At 36.8% G+C, this 15,298-nt stretch overlaps 1 protein-coding gene across 7 annotated transcripts in view; it reads right to left on the reverse strand.

Moving 5' to 3' along the window:
- Positions 1-238: 238 nt before the first annotated feature.
- PTPRK (protein tyrosine phosphatase receptor type K) overlaps positions 239-15,298 on the reverse strand; it is a 482,252-nt gene continuing 467,192 nt past the window's right edge. For 6 of the 7 annotated variants that reach the window (XM_036318389.1, XM_036318391.1, XM_036318394.1 and 3 more), the window contains 8 exons: positions 13,561-13,696; positions 13,160-13,309; positions 12,181-12,354; positions 9,193-9,324; positions 8,934-9,059; positions 6,028-6,191; positions 5,399-5,534; positions 1,580-1,718 (listed from right to left, as the gene is read on the reverse strand). In XM_036318389.1, coding sequence (XP_036174282.1) covers positions 1,665-1,718; positions 5,399-5,534; positions 6,028-6,191; positions 8,934-9,059; positions 9,193-9,324; positions 12,181-12,354; positions 13,160-13,309; positions 13,561-13,696 — 1,072 coding nt within the window. In that variant the 3' untranslated portion in view covers positions 1,580-1,664. Of the gene's footprint in view, positions 1,719-5,398; positions 5,535-6,027; positions 6,192-8,933; positions 9,060-9,192; positions 9,325-12,180; positions 12,355-13,159; positions 13,310-13,560; positions 13,697-15,298 lie in introns of all 7 variants that reach the window. The other variant, XM_036318388.1, reaches the window with a different exon arrangement.

A 15,298-nucleotide genomic window follows, 5' to 3' on the forward strand; every position in this document is an offset into this window, starting at 1 on the left:
GACATATAAATATAGAAACTCAAAACACAATTGATATCAATCCCCTGGTCTTTTTTCCTCCACTTCTATGGACTTTTTGGAATTCAATTTTAAAAACTAGAAGAAAGAATTAGTGCATAGACATTAGCGTTGCTTCTAATAGAATTTTGGTGGCCTACCTGTATCACTGAGAATAGGGTATTTAATTCGAAGTGCAGACATGAAAATTAGGGGAAAATGATGTGCAAACAATACCTGATGTAATTATAAAAACTTTATTTCTCTCTTCCTTTCATTAAATCTTTATAAGCACCATGTCATGTACTGGCAAATCTAGAACGAAGATACCGGAATGCTTTACTCAGTAACGAACTACACGCTGATGATGACTCATTACAGCCACGTGGAGCATGTGAGCAACACCACAGTTAGAAAGGTTCCCTGGAGAATCTTGTGACAACGCACAAGACAGGAATCCAGCTTCAATCTGTTCACACTTTCTATGGTCAGAACCCAAAGCTTATGCATGTAAACATCAAAAGAAACATTTTATCACCTTGACAGTTTACAGTTTGCTAAAATGACGCTGAAAGCATAAATGCTGCTATTGTTTTCTTGACCAGTGGTTGGCCATAGGCTGAAAAGATCAATTTCTTTAAAATTTAAGTGATGCTTAAAGGCTATGTTTACACTGCGCACGCTACCAGCAAGGCTTTTGAATGTGCTCAACTCTCATGTGTGATCACCAAACCATTATTTATTCACCTAATGAAATTGTGAAAAATTATACATTTTCAGCAAAATGTTTTCATCTGGTCCTATATTCAAAGACCCAATTGCCAAGGTGTTTTACATAAATTTAATTCACAAGCATGTACACAAGAGAATCACTATAAAGAACATTGCTTCCTGGTTTATGAATAAAAAGTTTATCCTCTACTTACACTAAACCATACAAAAAATAATCTACAAAAATCATTTACCATCGACTTTTGTGAAAGAAAAAGCTTCAGGGGAAAAAATGATTGTGTGGTGGTAGTATTTTAGCCATCAAAAAAGGAATGTCAGTAACCAATAAATATAATGTGCTTTTTCCATATAGACATATTTACACTTGAGTCTTTGGCTTATGTTTTTTTCTAAAAAGAACTTTAAATGATCCAGCCATCATTGCACATTAAAAGAAAATAAGCCAGTTATATATATTTATATATTTATATAGAGATCTGCTACACTTGAAACATATAAAAAATGAATTTTACTATGAATTTGCACAGCTTTTCTTTCTTGTTCCTTTAAAGATTTAACATCTTTTATCTCAAAAAGGGAGGAAAACACCACGTGGAAAGTATTAATTCATGCAACACATGGTGGCTGCTCTACCAAAACCAGGAGCGAAAAGGCGCATGTTCACTGTACAAACACCGATACGTTCTCAGTTGAATTTGGTTCTTATTAAATATAGTTTATGTGGCACGAAATGTTGATGCTTTCATACAGTAATAGAAACTAATTGAGTCCTTTTTATTAAGATACACGACTTCATAAGAAAAATACTTTTACCTCTTGAATGTAAAAGTCTCCCACCCCCCACATTAAAATCTTTCTGCGCAGGTGTGACAGTACAGCAGCTGCTGGCTCAACAGATGAACAGGTTTCTGTTTGGATCCGGAAGTCTCACCCAACTAAGAGGATTCCAGGTACTCCAAAGCCACATCATAGCAGAAACGATACTGCTCCTGAAAGACGTTAAGAAAAAAAAGACTAGTAGTAAATAATAGTTACCAAATGAAAAATCAGCACACAATCTAGATTATTCAAGAATTTCAAATTATTTTTTCCATAGACAAGTTGAATATCTGGGAATACATATTTTGCATCTGAGTCTACTTGCTGTTTAAGGAAAAGAGACCATGTAAAAAATATGTTGTCTTTGCCATATATTTTTCTATTAAATTTAAAAAAACCTCCAGTTTTTTTAAAGCTGATGAAGACAGTAATACCTGATCATGATAGAAAAATTTTCCAATATAGAAATATAAAGAATCATAAAAATATTTTATATAATTCTATCACCAGTAAATAAAATTGTTACAGTACTGCCTTAGTTTTGCTTTAGTCCTTAGTTTTGCATGATTGAAATAATAATTACTTTAGAATAAATATAGTTGCATATATATATTTGCGGATATAATATATATAATATATGTAATTGATTTCAGAGAGGAAGGGTGAGGGAAATAGAGAAAGAAAAATGAATGATGAGAGAGAATCACTGATTGGCTGCCTCTTGCATGTCCCCCACTGGATATCAAGTCTGCAACCTGGTCATGTGCCCCCATGGGGAATGGAACCATGAACTCCTGGTTCATAGGTCAATGCTCAACCACTGAGCCATGCTGGCCTGGCGAGGATATAATCTTATATAATACTAGGAGCCCAGCGCACGACTCGAAATTGTGCAGCAACACCCACCCATCTGCAGCCCTGCCTTGACACTCAAACCTGTCCACACAGAGCTCCAGTGTGCCTGGCCCAGCCCCCAAACCCTCTGGCCTTCTCTAGCCACTTCAAGCCCTGCCCTCAGTCTCTCAAGTTGCCTCGGGCTGGTCCCACCTTCTCTGGCTGCCTCCCCGCTTCTGCCCATCTCTGGAGCAATGCAGCAGCTCCGCCCCGTCATGGCGCAGGAGGAGAGCATGGAAGGCTCCCGCCTGTTACGCTGTCTCCTTCCCCTGGCCAGTGGGCCGCGGGGCACTCAGAGTGCAAGCTGTGGATGGCGAAGGACTAGTGAGGGGGACGCTATGGGCTCTCACCCCCCCTCCCCAGCACGGGATGGTCCCGCGTCCTCTGGGCGCCTCCCCACTTCCACCCTGTCTCCGGAGCAATGCCCCAGCTAATATGCTAATGACCTGGTCATTACCATTACGGCGTATCAACCATTAGCATATTAGTATAGACTAGAGGCCTGGTGCACAAAATTCGTGCATTGGGGGTGAGGGGGGAGGGCGTCCCTCAGCCAAGCCTGTGCCCTCTTGCAGTCCAGGACCCCTCGCTCTTTACCACCTGCCTGCTTGCTGCTCCTTAGTGCTGCCGCAAAGGCTCCCGCAACCACTGTGGCACTTGCCAGCCGTGACGACCAGTCATTCCACTGTTCAGTCGATTTGCATATTAGGTTTTTATTATATAGGATTGCCTTTTGAGTAACATTATGTAACTTTCCCCCATGTTAATAGTCCATAAAAATCTAACAGATGGATTATTTGACTATTAAATTGCATATATTTGTTTCTTCTATTATAAATAATACTATAGTGAATACATGCAAATATTCTTTCCCTTACTTAAAGATATTTTTCCTTAGCAGAAAAAAAAAAAGCCAGTCATTTCCAACTGCCACTTTACAATTCCAAATTCTTAATTTTTGTCAGTTTTTGGTTTATCAGCGTATTCAAGTAAATTTTAAAAAATGGTTAGCGGTTCTTAACATTTTTTGAGCTTATTTATATCTGAAAATGTATATCTACTGCCTTTATATATTTAAGATAATTTTGTTAGCAATAAAATTTTTGGAGTTTAAACTGCCTTTCCTCTAGGTCCATCTAGGTGTGGCTTCATTATTTATAATTTGAAAAAATTCAGAGACTGTATTATAAATTATGACTTATAATATGTAACTCATTAAAAACTTTCCAATTCAATCCCAGTAGGTAAAATTCAGGCTGAATTGGGGAATAATGTAAAACATATTATTTCTAGCAAACTTCCAGGTGTCTCCAGCAATAAACTAGGGTAATAAAAACTTTCCCCAAGAGGTCTTTATCAATCCTACCCTAATGATCAAGAAGAGGTGACTTAAATTAGCCTACCGAAGAACCAAAAAGTGCTTGAAGCAGTTGTGTCTTTTCAGTCAGTCTCTAACAATTTGTTTTACACTCTAACTGTCCTTACCAAACGTATCAGTACAAGTCAATAGTACATTGAACTCATAATTAACCCTGATGAAACACAAATCAGAGGGTGGGGAGTTCTGCCAGGATTCACGGGACATGAATTAAAGGTAAATAGTAACCCTTTGGAGGTTTAAGAATGGCAGAGTTTAACCGTAGAATTTTTTTCTTAAGGCAAAGATGAAAAAATCAAAGTGAAATTTGGAGGTAAAAGTTGAATTCTGAGGCCAGAAGTGATGATTATTAAGACGACTTGATCTGGGAGAGAGAGGCAGAGTTTACATCAAGAAATCTTCAGGCTGCAAGTAGTTTAAAAGACATAACCACTACTCATCTGCTTTTTAAGATGGCCTCAGAGTTCTACCTCAAAATGCTCTCAAATCCATCCCCCACTGACAACGCCCTAGTCAAAACCAACATCACCTTGTTTGGACAACTGCAATAACTTTAGGGATGGAGTGGACTGAATGGGGTGGGAGGACTTGTAGAAGGGAGAAGTCTGTTATCTTTCTTGAAAGTGAAAGAGTATGCATGTAACTCTTCAGATTTTGTCTCAGAAGCATGCCCTGCTTGTGTGAACAATCCATGTGCAGGAAGTGGTGAAAATACTTAAGAGTTTATTGAATTGCTCATTTTAGTTATCTGATCATCTTGATAAATGTAGAGCAAGCAACAGTGACGCCTAGGTTTTTCTGGTTTACTTTTCTGTGAGCATAAACTACACAGCTGCTCCTGACTTCATCCCACCATGCACATATGTGTAACCCACAGACATCTCTCTTTAGAAGAGAAATGTGCTAGAGAAGTTTAACTATCTTAGTTTCATACAGATACACTCCTACATACATATATCTATCTGCTCATATTTTGTAAACTAAGTTCTGCTTTTATGAACTCTGGCCAATTCAGGTAGCGTCATATGAACTACACTCTATAACTGGTAAAAGCTGAAAATTGTCAATGATGACAGTTAAAAAAATGTATAACTTGATTAGAAATGAAGATTATAAATAATGACTAAAATAAATTTCAGTTGTCCTTTTAAAACATTGGGTGACTAAATTGCTGAAGGAATTTACAAGTATATCCCTCAGATTAATTTTATCAGTTAACTCAATATGCTTCAAGAAATAAAAATAATAAGAATAAAGCTTAGATAGCAGGTTTGTTCTTATGATAGAACCACTTATCAAACTTTATTGTAGCAAATACTTATTGCCCGTAACAGAAAAAGAAATTCTATACATTTCAAATTTAGTGAAAATAGTTTTCTTCATCATTAGCAGTTTATGAGATATGTGATTAAGTGATCAGGGTAGACAAGGATGCTCAACAATTCATCAATTAGGCAGGAAAGTCCCCACTGACTCATTTACACATCTGATTCCCTGTGTGTGTATGAAATCAAATCCCAAGTAGGTAAATAACTGACTAATGTCTACGCTCCCTTCACCTCTAGGACTCTGACTCACCGGGGCTTCCACCATGTTGGGCTTGCTGTTCCTTAGTGTCTTCACTGCATGGAACACATCGACAACGTTCTGCCGTTTCACCATTTCGACCACAATGCCTATAGCACAGAACATGCCACTTCGCCCGCCACCATTTCTAAAACCGAAGAAAGCAAAGGCATTTTAGTCTGAGGTTTTGGGTGACGATAGGTGACTCAAAGATATATGTTTGGAAAAGAAAATATTATCTTTAACATTTTTTTCATTTGGGTCTTAATTTTGTTTCATATGTGTGTACGTATGTGTACAGGGCAGAGAAAAATGACCCTTGAGGAAGATGATAGCTCAGTAGTCTGTGCTTTGAAATATGCTATAGGCATAAACTGCCAACCTCGATACGCTGAGATTTTGATAGATCTGCAAACGGTATAAATCAGGAAAAGTGGTTTAAAGGAGTATTCAAAATATTTTAAATCACTATAATCAAGTTCTAAAAACATCAGAAAATTAAAGTCAGTAGTTAATTATGGAATTATGGCACAGAAATATCTATGGAGTTATGTAAGATGTGAGTTACGCAGCATGGAACATGTGGAGGCTAGTGAGGAAATGGGCACCGAGCTCCCTGGCCGGGCCAGCTGCATACTCACAGGCAGTGGATGATTGTCCGGCCTTCCCCTTCCTCGCATTCCTCCTGCCATTTTTCCACCTGCAGGATCAGCTTCAAAAATGATCGTTTGGAGCCTGGCACTTCTCGATGAGAAGCCCACCCTAGATACTGAAACTGCTGCACCATCAGATACCCTTCCTGTGGCTGTGGAGAAAAAAAATACTGTTATGTAAGTAGGGGCTAGAAATTGTACTAAAAAGCAATAGGTTCATATCAATTGACACCATGATATAAATGACATTTACATTGGAGTCTGTAAGTCCTAAATACGTACATGCCCATGCAGAAGCATTCTAAGTTACAGAAGCAAAAAACATGAGAATTATTCTTCATATAAGCTTCTCCCTCATACCTTTAATCCAACAATCTATAATAATAAAAACATAATATGCTATTTAGACTGGATGTCCTTCCTTCCAGACAAAGCTGCAGTGGGGAGGGGGGGGGGGGGGGGAGGGAAGGAGGTGGCCACGGCAGAGGCAGCGGGCGGGGGCCGGGGCCATGGCCCTTGCACCAATTTTGTGCATTGGGCCTCTAGTCAATTCCAAGTTTATACTTCTTAAATAACCTTCAAAGTTATCTATTTATTACCACTGACATCACTGCACTACCAATCACAGGCTATGATGAATAGCTCCTTCTGGATCTCCCTGAATGAACTGTGATCTCCTTCCAAATCATTCTTACTGCAGGCAACATGATTATTTTGCAATGCAAATTTGATCTTGTCATTTTTTTGTTTTGTTTTTTTTTTTTGCTTTAGTGGCTTCCAAATGATCTTATCATACAATTCAAATTACTGTCATGACTTAAAAATCCTATGCAACCTGGCTCCACCATCTTTCTCAACCTTCTCTTCACTTGAATACACTATTCCAGTGCCAGACACATTAACCTTCTTTTAATTCATTTATCAAGTAATGTCTTGCTGTTGGGGCTTTGAACATACATTTGCTTGTGTCCTGAACATTTCCTTCTTGCTTGCCCTTCTCAATTCCAAATAGTGATCAACTTGTCTTGGGTTTGCCAAGGACTTTTCAGATCTCTGCTCTAACACTCATGTGTACCCCAAACCTCTCCATCCTGTGTAAACCCACATAGTTGGTTATCCCACCCCTGAATAGCTTCTACTGATTCTTCAAATTTTGGCTTAAACACCACTGTCTCAAAGAAATCTCTGATTACCCAGCTATGTCAGGTCACGCAAACACTTCGTATTTCTGTACTCTATAAAATGACTCATATTTGTAAATAAATGATTACTTAAATTAGTTTTTTAATGTTTGTCTTCCCTGATAAAATATTAATTCTTTAAAGATAAGGAAACTTCTCCCTTTTTCCCCTAAACTCTGTACCATTCACACTTAGCAAAATAGTTTCAAAAAAAGAGTATTGAATGAATGAATCAAAACCTCAAATAAAAATTGTAAGTAAGAATAGGGAATGCATGAGTAAGCCATAGCATATGGCATCAGATCTGAAGCTTCATCCGGCAAGGGCTCATGTATCTTTTGGTAGGATGAGAACCTACCTAGTACAATACTAACTTCTTATTGGTGCATACTAAGTATTTGATGAAGTGAATGACATTAAATAATGAGATAAAAAACAGAAAAAATTCCTGCACTAATAAGGGCCAGAACACCCAATATAGAGGAAAATAAACAAATAAATATGCTGATAAAAAGTGTAACACATTTCAATCCCTGTTCCTGGAATATTTTTCATATAAACAGTTCAATTAACAGACGAGTCTTATTTTCTTAGTTTAGTGGCTATGGTTTCTCAGCAAAAATATTACTAGAACCATAATGTAACAGATGTGCAGACATAATGAGACTTCATTTAAATTAACATCTAAGATATGCATGAATATTATGACAGAATTGAAGTCATCTTTTTCTCCACTAAAATGAGCAATAGAATCAGGTAAAATTTTATCCTCTATTGTTATATACATATAGACTTATTAACTAGAAAGGCATATAGCCATTTTGATATAAAAACACTTTATTATGACAATCCTAATCACACAATTAAATTAAGAGACATGCAGACAGCTGCTGCTAAAGAGTAATTTTTAAAAACAGAGTAATTTCATAGAAGTTACTAATGTTTTCTTTTCAAATTCTGCTTATTTGATTACATAATCTAAACAGTTTTTTTATTAATATTTCTTGTTTTTAATTGGCCTTTTAGCATAAAGCACATGAGGAGGACTCTTCAGGGTCACAGTTGCTACTTTGCTCTTGGAAAGGGCACAGCGATAGCACTGGTTCTATCTACCTACAGATCTGGGCAGAGTAAACGTTGGGACGTTTAGAAAGATGCGAATGTAAGTGGGAGGAGAATCAATGACATCTGTGAGTTACCCTTTCCTTCATGCCGGCTTCTCCCTTATACACAGGACTTAGAATAGTGACGTGGAACTCTTCTCTAATGGCTCATCCAACATAGCCTTTCCTTCCGAGGAGAGCGTCTTCTCTGTCATCATTATTCTTATGTCATTATATTCTTAACTGCATGGCTTTTCTGAGCTGGATGTCAATCCTAATCAAACCAGCAGTCAACCCAGCGATACAGCCACATGTGCTGAGGAGCCAGGCAGACAATCAGACTGAAACCAGTGCATCTGAATCTAGATTTTCAGGTGGTATACATTAGTCCAGGAGTTGACCAGAAAACTTAGCTTCCAGCATTTCTGCTTTCCTGCTTTTAGAGTGCCTTTTGCTCTAGCACTAAGGTAAAGATGATTACTAGGCTTGGGACTGATTATGTAATGCTTATTAATTCTACTCATGTTGTGTGAGCGGAACTGTACCCCATCATGGTTACGCTCTACCTACTCTGGATCAGCTCAGCTAGAATGATTAAACAATGACTTACTCTTGTTAGATTGCATATCCTAAAAATCCGGTTTATCACATCACAATCCATTGAACAAGACATACATTCCACTTGGATAGGGCCATAGCGCAGCATCCCTTCTTCTGGCCAGTACTGAGGGCAGCCCTAGATGATGAATGTTTTGAAAGAAAAAGAGTATGGTGTTTTTTTTTTTTTCTAACTAGTATGATATAAAGCATTTTATTACTATGTTATTAAGTTGTTTATAAATACACAAAAGCAATCCATAGCCATTGACCTGGGACAAGTCGACTTCATTTAACATCACAATAGAAGTACAGCCATAATCATATACTAATCTCCAGAAGTCCTTCACAGTGTTTGGCAGAGGGTATTGTGTGACGATGAAAGCAGCTGGTTGCCTGTAGCTCTGTGAAGAAACAGGGTAGATGGGGAAACATAAGGACTTAAAATGTACCATCAGTGGTACAAGCAGATTCAACAAACTTCAACATAGCACCAGTGAGATACAATAGCTCTCCACGGAATGGAGCCAGACTGTGGTACAAGGCATGGAGCATCAGATCCGAACCACTGGAAAGTACCGAAACTAGTAACTTGTCAATCTGAGAGTAAGACTTTGATGTCTCAACAGCAAATCAAGTCAAATAATTTAATTTTTACTTTATTGAGAAAGGTAAATATAGGACAGAGAAAAGAAGAAACTAAAGAACTTCTTGAGATTAAGATCCTCCATGAGGTACTAATATCAGGCTGTTTCAGGCTTCCAAAGGTAATCCAAAAGCCTGATGGCAAAATAGGCACAACATTCCCTGTAGTGTGTGTGTGTGCGTGTGCACGTGCGCACAAACACACACACACACACACACCTCTTTATCAATCATCTATATCAATTCTAATATAAGTAACAGTTTGGTTCTCCTCGACTCCAAATAAGAAAAACCACACATGCCTCAAACTCGCGTGCTCTTACATTATAGGGATATTATGAGCACATTATGTACATCTTATGGATAATCTACTTCCCTTAGTTTTCTGGGTATTTTTAATGTATATCAATAAACACAAACATAGTTTTAAACATTTAAGTACCAAATCATACCAAGTACAAAAGAGCAAAACCAATGAACTTCTTTGCTCCACCTAAGAGGGAATGGGTCCTCATTTGCCAAGTGACCCTTCATTGGAACACAATACATTATCTCTTTCCAGAAAGAGGGGGTAGTAAAGGCAATGCACATCTGGCCTGGGCAATCTCTTGTTCTGCAGATTGATGTCCTACACTAAAACAGAAATATCTATTTCTCTGTAATAACTTAAACTAATGATTTGTAAAAAAAATTCCCAACAACCTAGATAGATTTTAATGCTGATAAAAACTGTCAGTGATCTACTAACTCATTTATATCATACTACTTTTTAAAGTCCTTAAAATGTCTTAACATGAGTGTAGAATTTGATCCTTGAACTTCATTGATCCTACCATCATTTGGGAAATGCTGCTAACCATGGTATTTCACTCTAGGAAGAATTGCAGGATAAATGTGAGTAGACAGTAATTCACCTGTCTGCTTCTAAATGACCTCAGTACCTCACAAAATTCCACCTGTAGCCTCCTAAAAAAGTATGAAGTCTTATGAGAAAGAATGAGAAGAAAGTAGCTTTCCTTCCAATGAAATCCCTGCTCCATGGAAAGTAAGCTAAAGGAGGCTGATAAAGATTTACTCTTTTTTTTTTTCTTTTTTTTTTAAATCACAGGGGAGGGGAGATGGATAAGGAAGAGATGATATGGGAGAATGAAAATTTCTTATTTCTTTAATGGGTGTATAACACTAATTATGAGGATGGAGGGGGAAGGGAAGGAGGCAGTGTTGACCAACCTCTTCTTATAAGCCAAATCGAATCTTACTTTTCTGAAGCCCCAACTCTACTACTAAATCCACAGGGTAGTTTCTACTATGAAACATATTTGTTCAATAAAAGGAGATTGGGCAGAGAGTAGGGACAGATAGAGTACAAGGTTCAGTCCTCATATTAACTAGAAAACAACCTGGAAATCAAGAAAAATTGGACAGAGATGCCAAAGACAAAATTGAAAGATATCAATATACTTCCTTCTTCCCTTTTTGACACATCGTTTTTTCATTCCAATCTAGACTCAGAAGCGAAAGGTCTTGAATGTTTTCTCTCTGTACTTAGTATATTTGCCTTTCCAGACAATTAGAAGGAGAAGTGAGAATCCAATGTGATTGCAGTGAAAATAATTAATGGCTAGGCAAAACTCTGATCATAGCAAGGATGGGAACGTTCCACTTGAGCTTGCCTTTAGACTGTTCTGCTCTACAGCATTAAAAAAAGAACAGAGAAACTGGCTAAAAGACTAGTCTTGGAAGGAGAATGTGGATTTTTCTAAGTCCATAATCTGAAGCTAATTTTGAAAAACACAATAGAGTGAGTAACAACTTAGAAAGTTTCATTCTTAGTCACAAAGAAAAGACCTTTGACATCTAATTTCTGGTTGCTATGGTTCCAAAGGCTAAAAGGCAAAAACTAGAAATGTTTACAAAAGAAGGTGACAAACTGTTCAAAGGGATTCTGAACCTTGAGATCCTTCTTGCTTTTTCCAAGGTAACCAAAGCAAGGTGGCTAAGGACATAATTTAAAACTCTCTTTCCACGTTGATCTGTCTATGGGATGCTAACATGCTGAGCACCTGCTTTTCAATCTACAGTGTATGAAGATTGGTGGGGGACATGTCAGTTCTTTCATTATGATAGATGCATTAACCTGATATCTTCCCTAGTTACTTATAGCCTGTATTAACTCATGCCAATAAAACAAGTTAGTTCTAAATTATTGGACCATTAAATGTCAGATACAATTTTCCCAATTTAATAGAACATCAGAAAGCTAGAGCATTCTGTGATTTTTAAAATTCCTTCCTAACTGTATTTAAAATAGATAAGCATGATCTTTTCCGCAAATAATTAAGATTAAAAAAAAAACTCACCTAAAGATATTTCCTGTTCAGCATATAATAATTAATAATCAAGATCCAAATTTACAATAACACCTCAAACTTACAATTCCTAAGAATCCCTGTAGGGGAAATTCAAAATCATTCTCAAAAAATTTTGTATTGCAATGAAAGTTTCCAATTTTCCTTTACAGGCCATTTTAAGTTTCCTGAAAAGAAAACTAGCCAGTGTTCAATGCATTATGTAGCTTTCCACACTTTACACTAACAAAGAGAGCAGTCTCTTACATCCATAAGAGCAGCATTGATGTAGTTACTACTCTCCCCATCAATTGTAATTAGAAAAGGCAGACATCTGTCAGGTGGCAGCATGTCCATGAAACGGTTCTTGTCATGGTTCCTTGGCAGGCATGCTATGCTGCAGTCTTCGGCCTGTAGTCGAGGGGTGACTGAATTCAAGGTCTAAACAAAAGGGAGCCCAGGTTAAAAGACAGCAACCCGTTTAAATAGCACAATACAGATTCGTCAAGTATTTAGGAGGCCAAGTAGAAAATGAAGGATTTGCACAAGGTATATATGAACTGTACAATGTGCCTTTTCTTAAAAGGAAAGGGGAAACTAAACAACACAGCTACCTGCATAATGCATTGCCCAACCAAATATAATGCAATCAGAGTGTCCTATAATAATGACCCATCACCCAAGTTGGAATCTATCATTTCTAAGAACATGTGGCATGCCATATTTAAAGATAGACTGAGGTAAGCTGGCAAGAGCACTGGGTAAAGAATCAAAGTATTAAGATTCTAGGGGCACTTCATAGTCACACACCTCCATGGATGTTTTAAGGGCAGTGTAAACATTTGGTGTATTTTAGAAACAAATGTTCTGCACAAACTTTAGCTATTATTATTAATGTGTTTGGTCCCACATTTTGAGTGACACAGAAGGCCAAAATGCTTTAGACTGGAAAAATATAAAGATTGTAAATATATAAAAATCACCACTAAATTTGACTTTTATGATATCTTTTTCCCATACTCTTCCCTGAGTCTGAACTCATTTGCTTTTCATGATGCAGCAGATACAAGCTCATTAATACAAAAGTGACTACACAATATGCATACTGAAAGAGAAAGGTATTATACTGAAAATCAGGTCAAAGGTTTTAAATTTGACTTGAAAGACCTCCCTTAGAAGAATTAATAATGCCCAGAACAAGTTGAAATAAGTTGCTCATAAAGGAGGACCTAGAAATAGCAAATACCTGGAATTCGTCTTTGAGATGCGAAGAATTAGTCTGGGAATCTATTCTAATCATATCAAAATATGCAGCCTTAAATTCACAGACAGGTATGGCAGTTTCTCCACATAAGCAGGCTTCTAAAATGGCATCATGAATAAAAATGTACTGTTCCTATTAAAAGAAAGAAAATGAAAATCTTCATATCATTTTAATAAAACTTATCTGTCATCAAAGATATAGAATTCAGAGAACTTTCTCTACATGGAAATATGAACAAAAACACCAATATTAATAAAAATACCAATCAGTATTAGCTTGATGAGCTACTATTGATTCTATGTAAAAAACATTGGCGCATTGTTTGAAAAATGTTGGAAGTGTAAAAAAGAAACCCACTAGACGTAAACCAACAATCAATATACCTCTGTCTGGACCATATTGATACGACGAGATCTTAAGGCTTTGACACAGTTGTAGATGTCAACCACGCCCTCTCTTTCAGCCATGTCCAGCATGATATCAATCACAATGTAACAGCCAGTTCGCCCAGCACCAGCACTGCAAAAAATTAAACAAATCTGAAGAATTGTAGGAGCATGTCTATGCAACCTTAAAGAAAGATCCTTTCGGCTTTCAGATAGGTGGAATCAAAGTAATTCCACAGAGCACAAGACATAATTTGTACATATTGTATAAACAATTATTAATGTACAAAAAAACTTCATGTAGAATATGTAGTTTGGTGTAAACTGAAGATTGAAATAAGAGTTCCAAATTAGATGACATAACTTTGTGAATCAAATTATTTTTATAAATCATTATATTGAAAATAATGTACGTACTTTGTTCTAATTCCATAGCTCTCTTACGTAGTCTTCATGTTATGAAAACCAAATACATATAATTTCAAATTCATAGAATTGACCCAGAAGGATTCACACTTTAACATTTAACCCCAAGGTATATAATTTAATATTCATGTGAGTCTTCTAGCAAAATGCAAGACTGCTGGTTCTCTTAGTCAAATAGACTCTTGTAAATTCCAAGGCCAAGGAACATTAATTCCAAAGCTTTTCAATGAGAAATCTGAGAAGCCACAATGCAGGGTAAATGCTAATGGTGAGGGTGGGAAAAATGGTGCTTACTAATGGTAAGTAGACCAGTAGTAGAAAGACTCTTTTGAATGGAAATCTGAAGGAAAATAAAAATGAACTGTTGCAGTACAATTCTTATCAGATCACTATAAGATAGTCACTACCTTAAGGTATTTAAATCAATACTTGAAATCATAATATACTGTTGATAATTTTGCCCCTTAGGATTGCTTCTCCAATTTTATATATAGAAGTCAATGAAGCAAACAAGATATATTGGGATTTTTTTTTTTGAGGGGGAGGAATTCCCCTTGTAATCTGCTTCCTTTTCCATAAATTCAGAGATATCTGAGTTTAAGTAGAAAAATGACACTTATGTTTCAAGAGAGTATCTAAGAATCTTGGGGAACTTCTGAAGCAAATAAATGACAGGAAAATAAAACCCCTATGATAAGTCAAAACAACCCTGAATTAAAAACCTTTAATTTCATTTTCTAAATGCATGGATAGACCATTAACATTATTTCTTTGTTGTCCAGATTTAGTCACTTCTCTTAAACTCACTGTTCTATAAGGAATTTAAGTAAAAGATATTGTGAACATCTCTATTCCCCTTTTTCCCTCTTTTCTTTATCTCTCTCTTTTTTTCTTCTTTTGCCTACTGTCTCTCAATCACTGTTCCCAGGCTTTGAGACAGAAAAGTAATTGAAGAATATATCAGATTTCTTTAGGAGGGCTGAATAAAGAGTGCTTATTTTTCAGGGTACATAGTATCTGATACTGAGGGGCTGACTTTTATTTTATTCTCTGTGGGGTTTTCCCCCTTTTATTCATGACCATTTAAATTCTGAATAGGCTGGATTTTCAGAAAGAAAAAAAAATGCTTTAGTACAAATTATTGGGTAGCGTGGAGGAGAGAGTATGTGAGAATGGTGTGTAGCATTTAGAAAAAGCCTTTCAGATTCAGTATTCTTCTGTTCCCATCTCAAAATGAGGCCATGTAATTTGCTTTTAGTGCCACACAGTGCTTGTTTTAAGAGAAGTTTCTAATCAGAAGGAAGTCTGG

The sequence above is a fragment of the Myotis myotis genome, unplaced genomic scaffold, assembly GCF_014108235.1.
Source record: "Myotis myotis isolate mMyoMyo1 unplaced genomic scaffold, mMyoMyo1.p scaffold_m19_p_7, whole genome shotgun sequence".
Classification (NCBI taxonomy): domain Eukaryota; kingdom Metazoa; phylum Chordata; class Mammalia; order Chiroptera; family Vespertilionidae; genus Myotis; species Myotis myotis.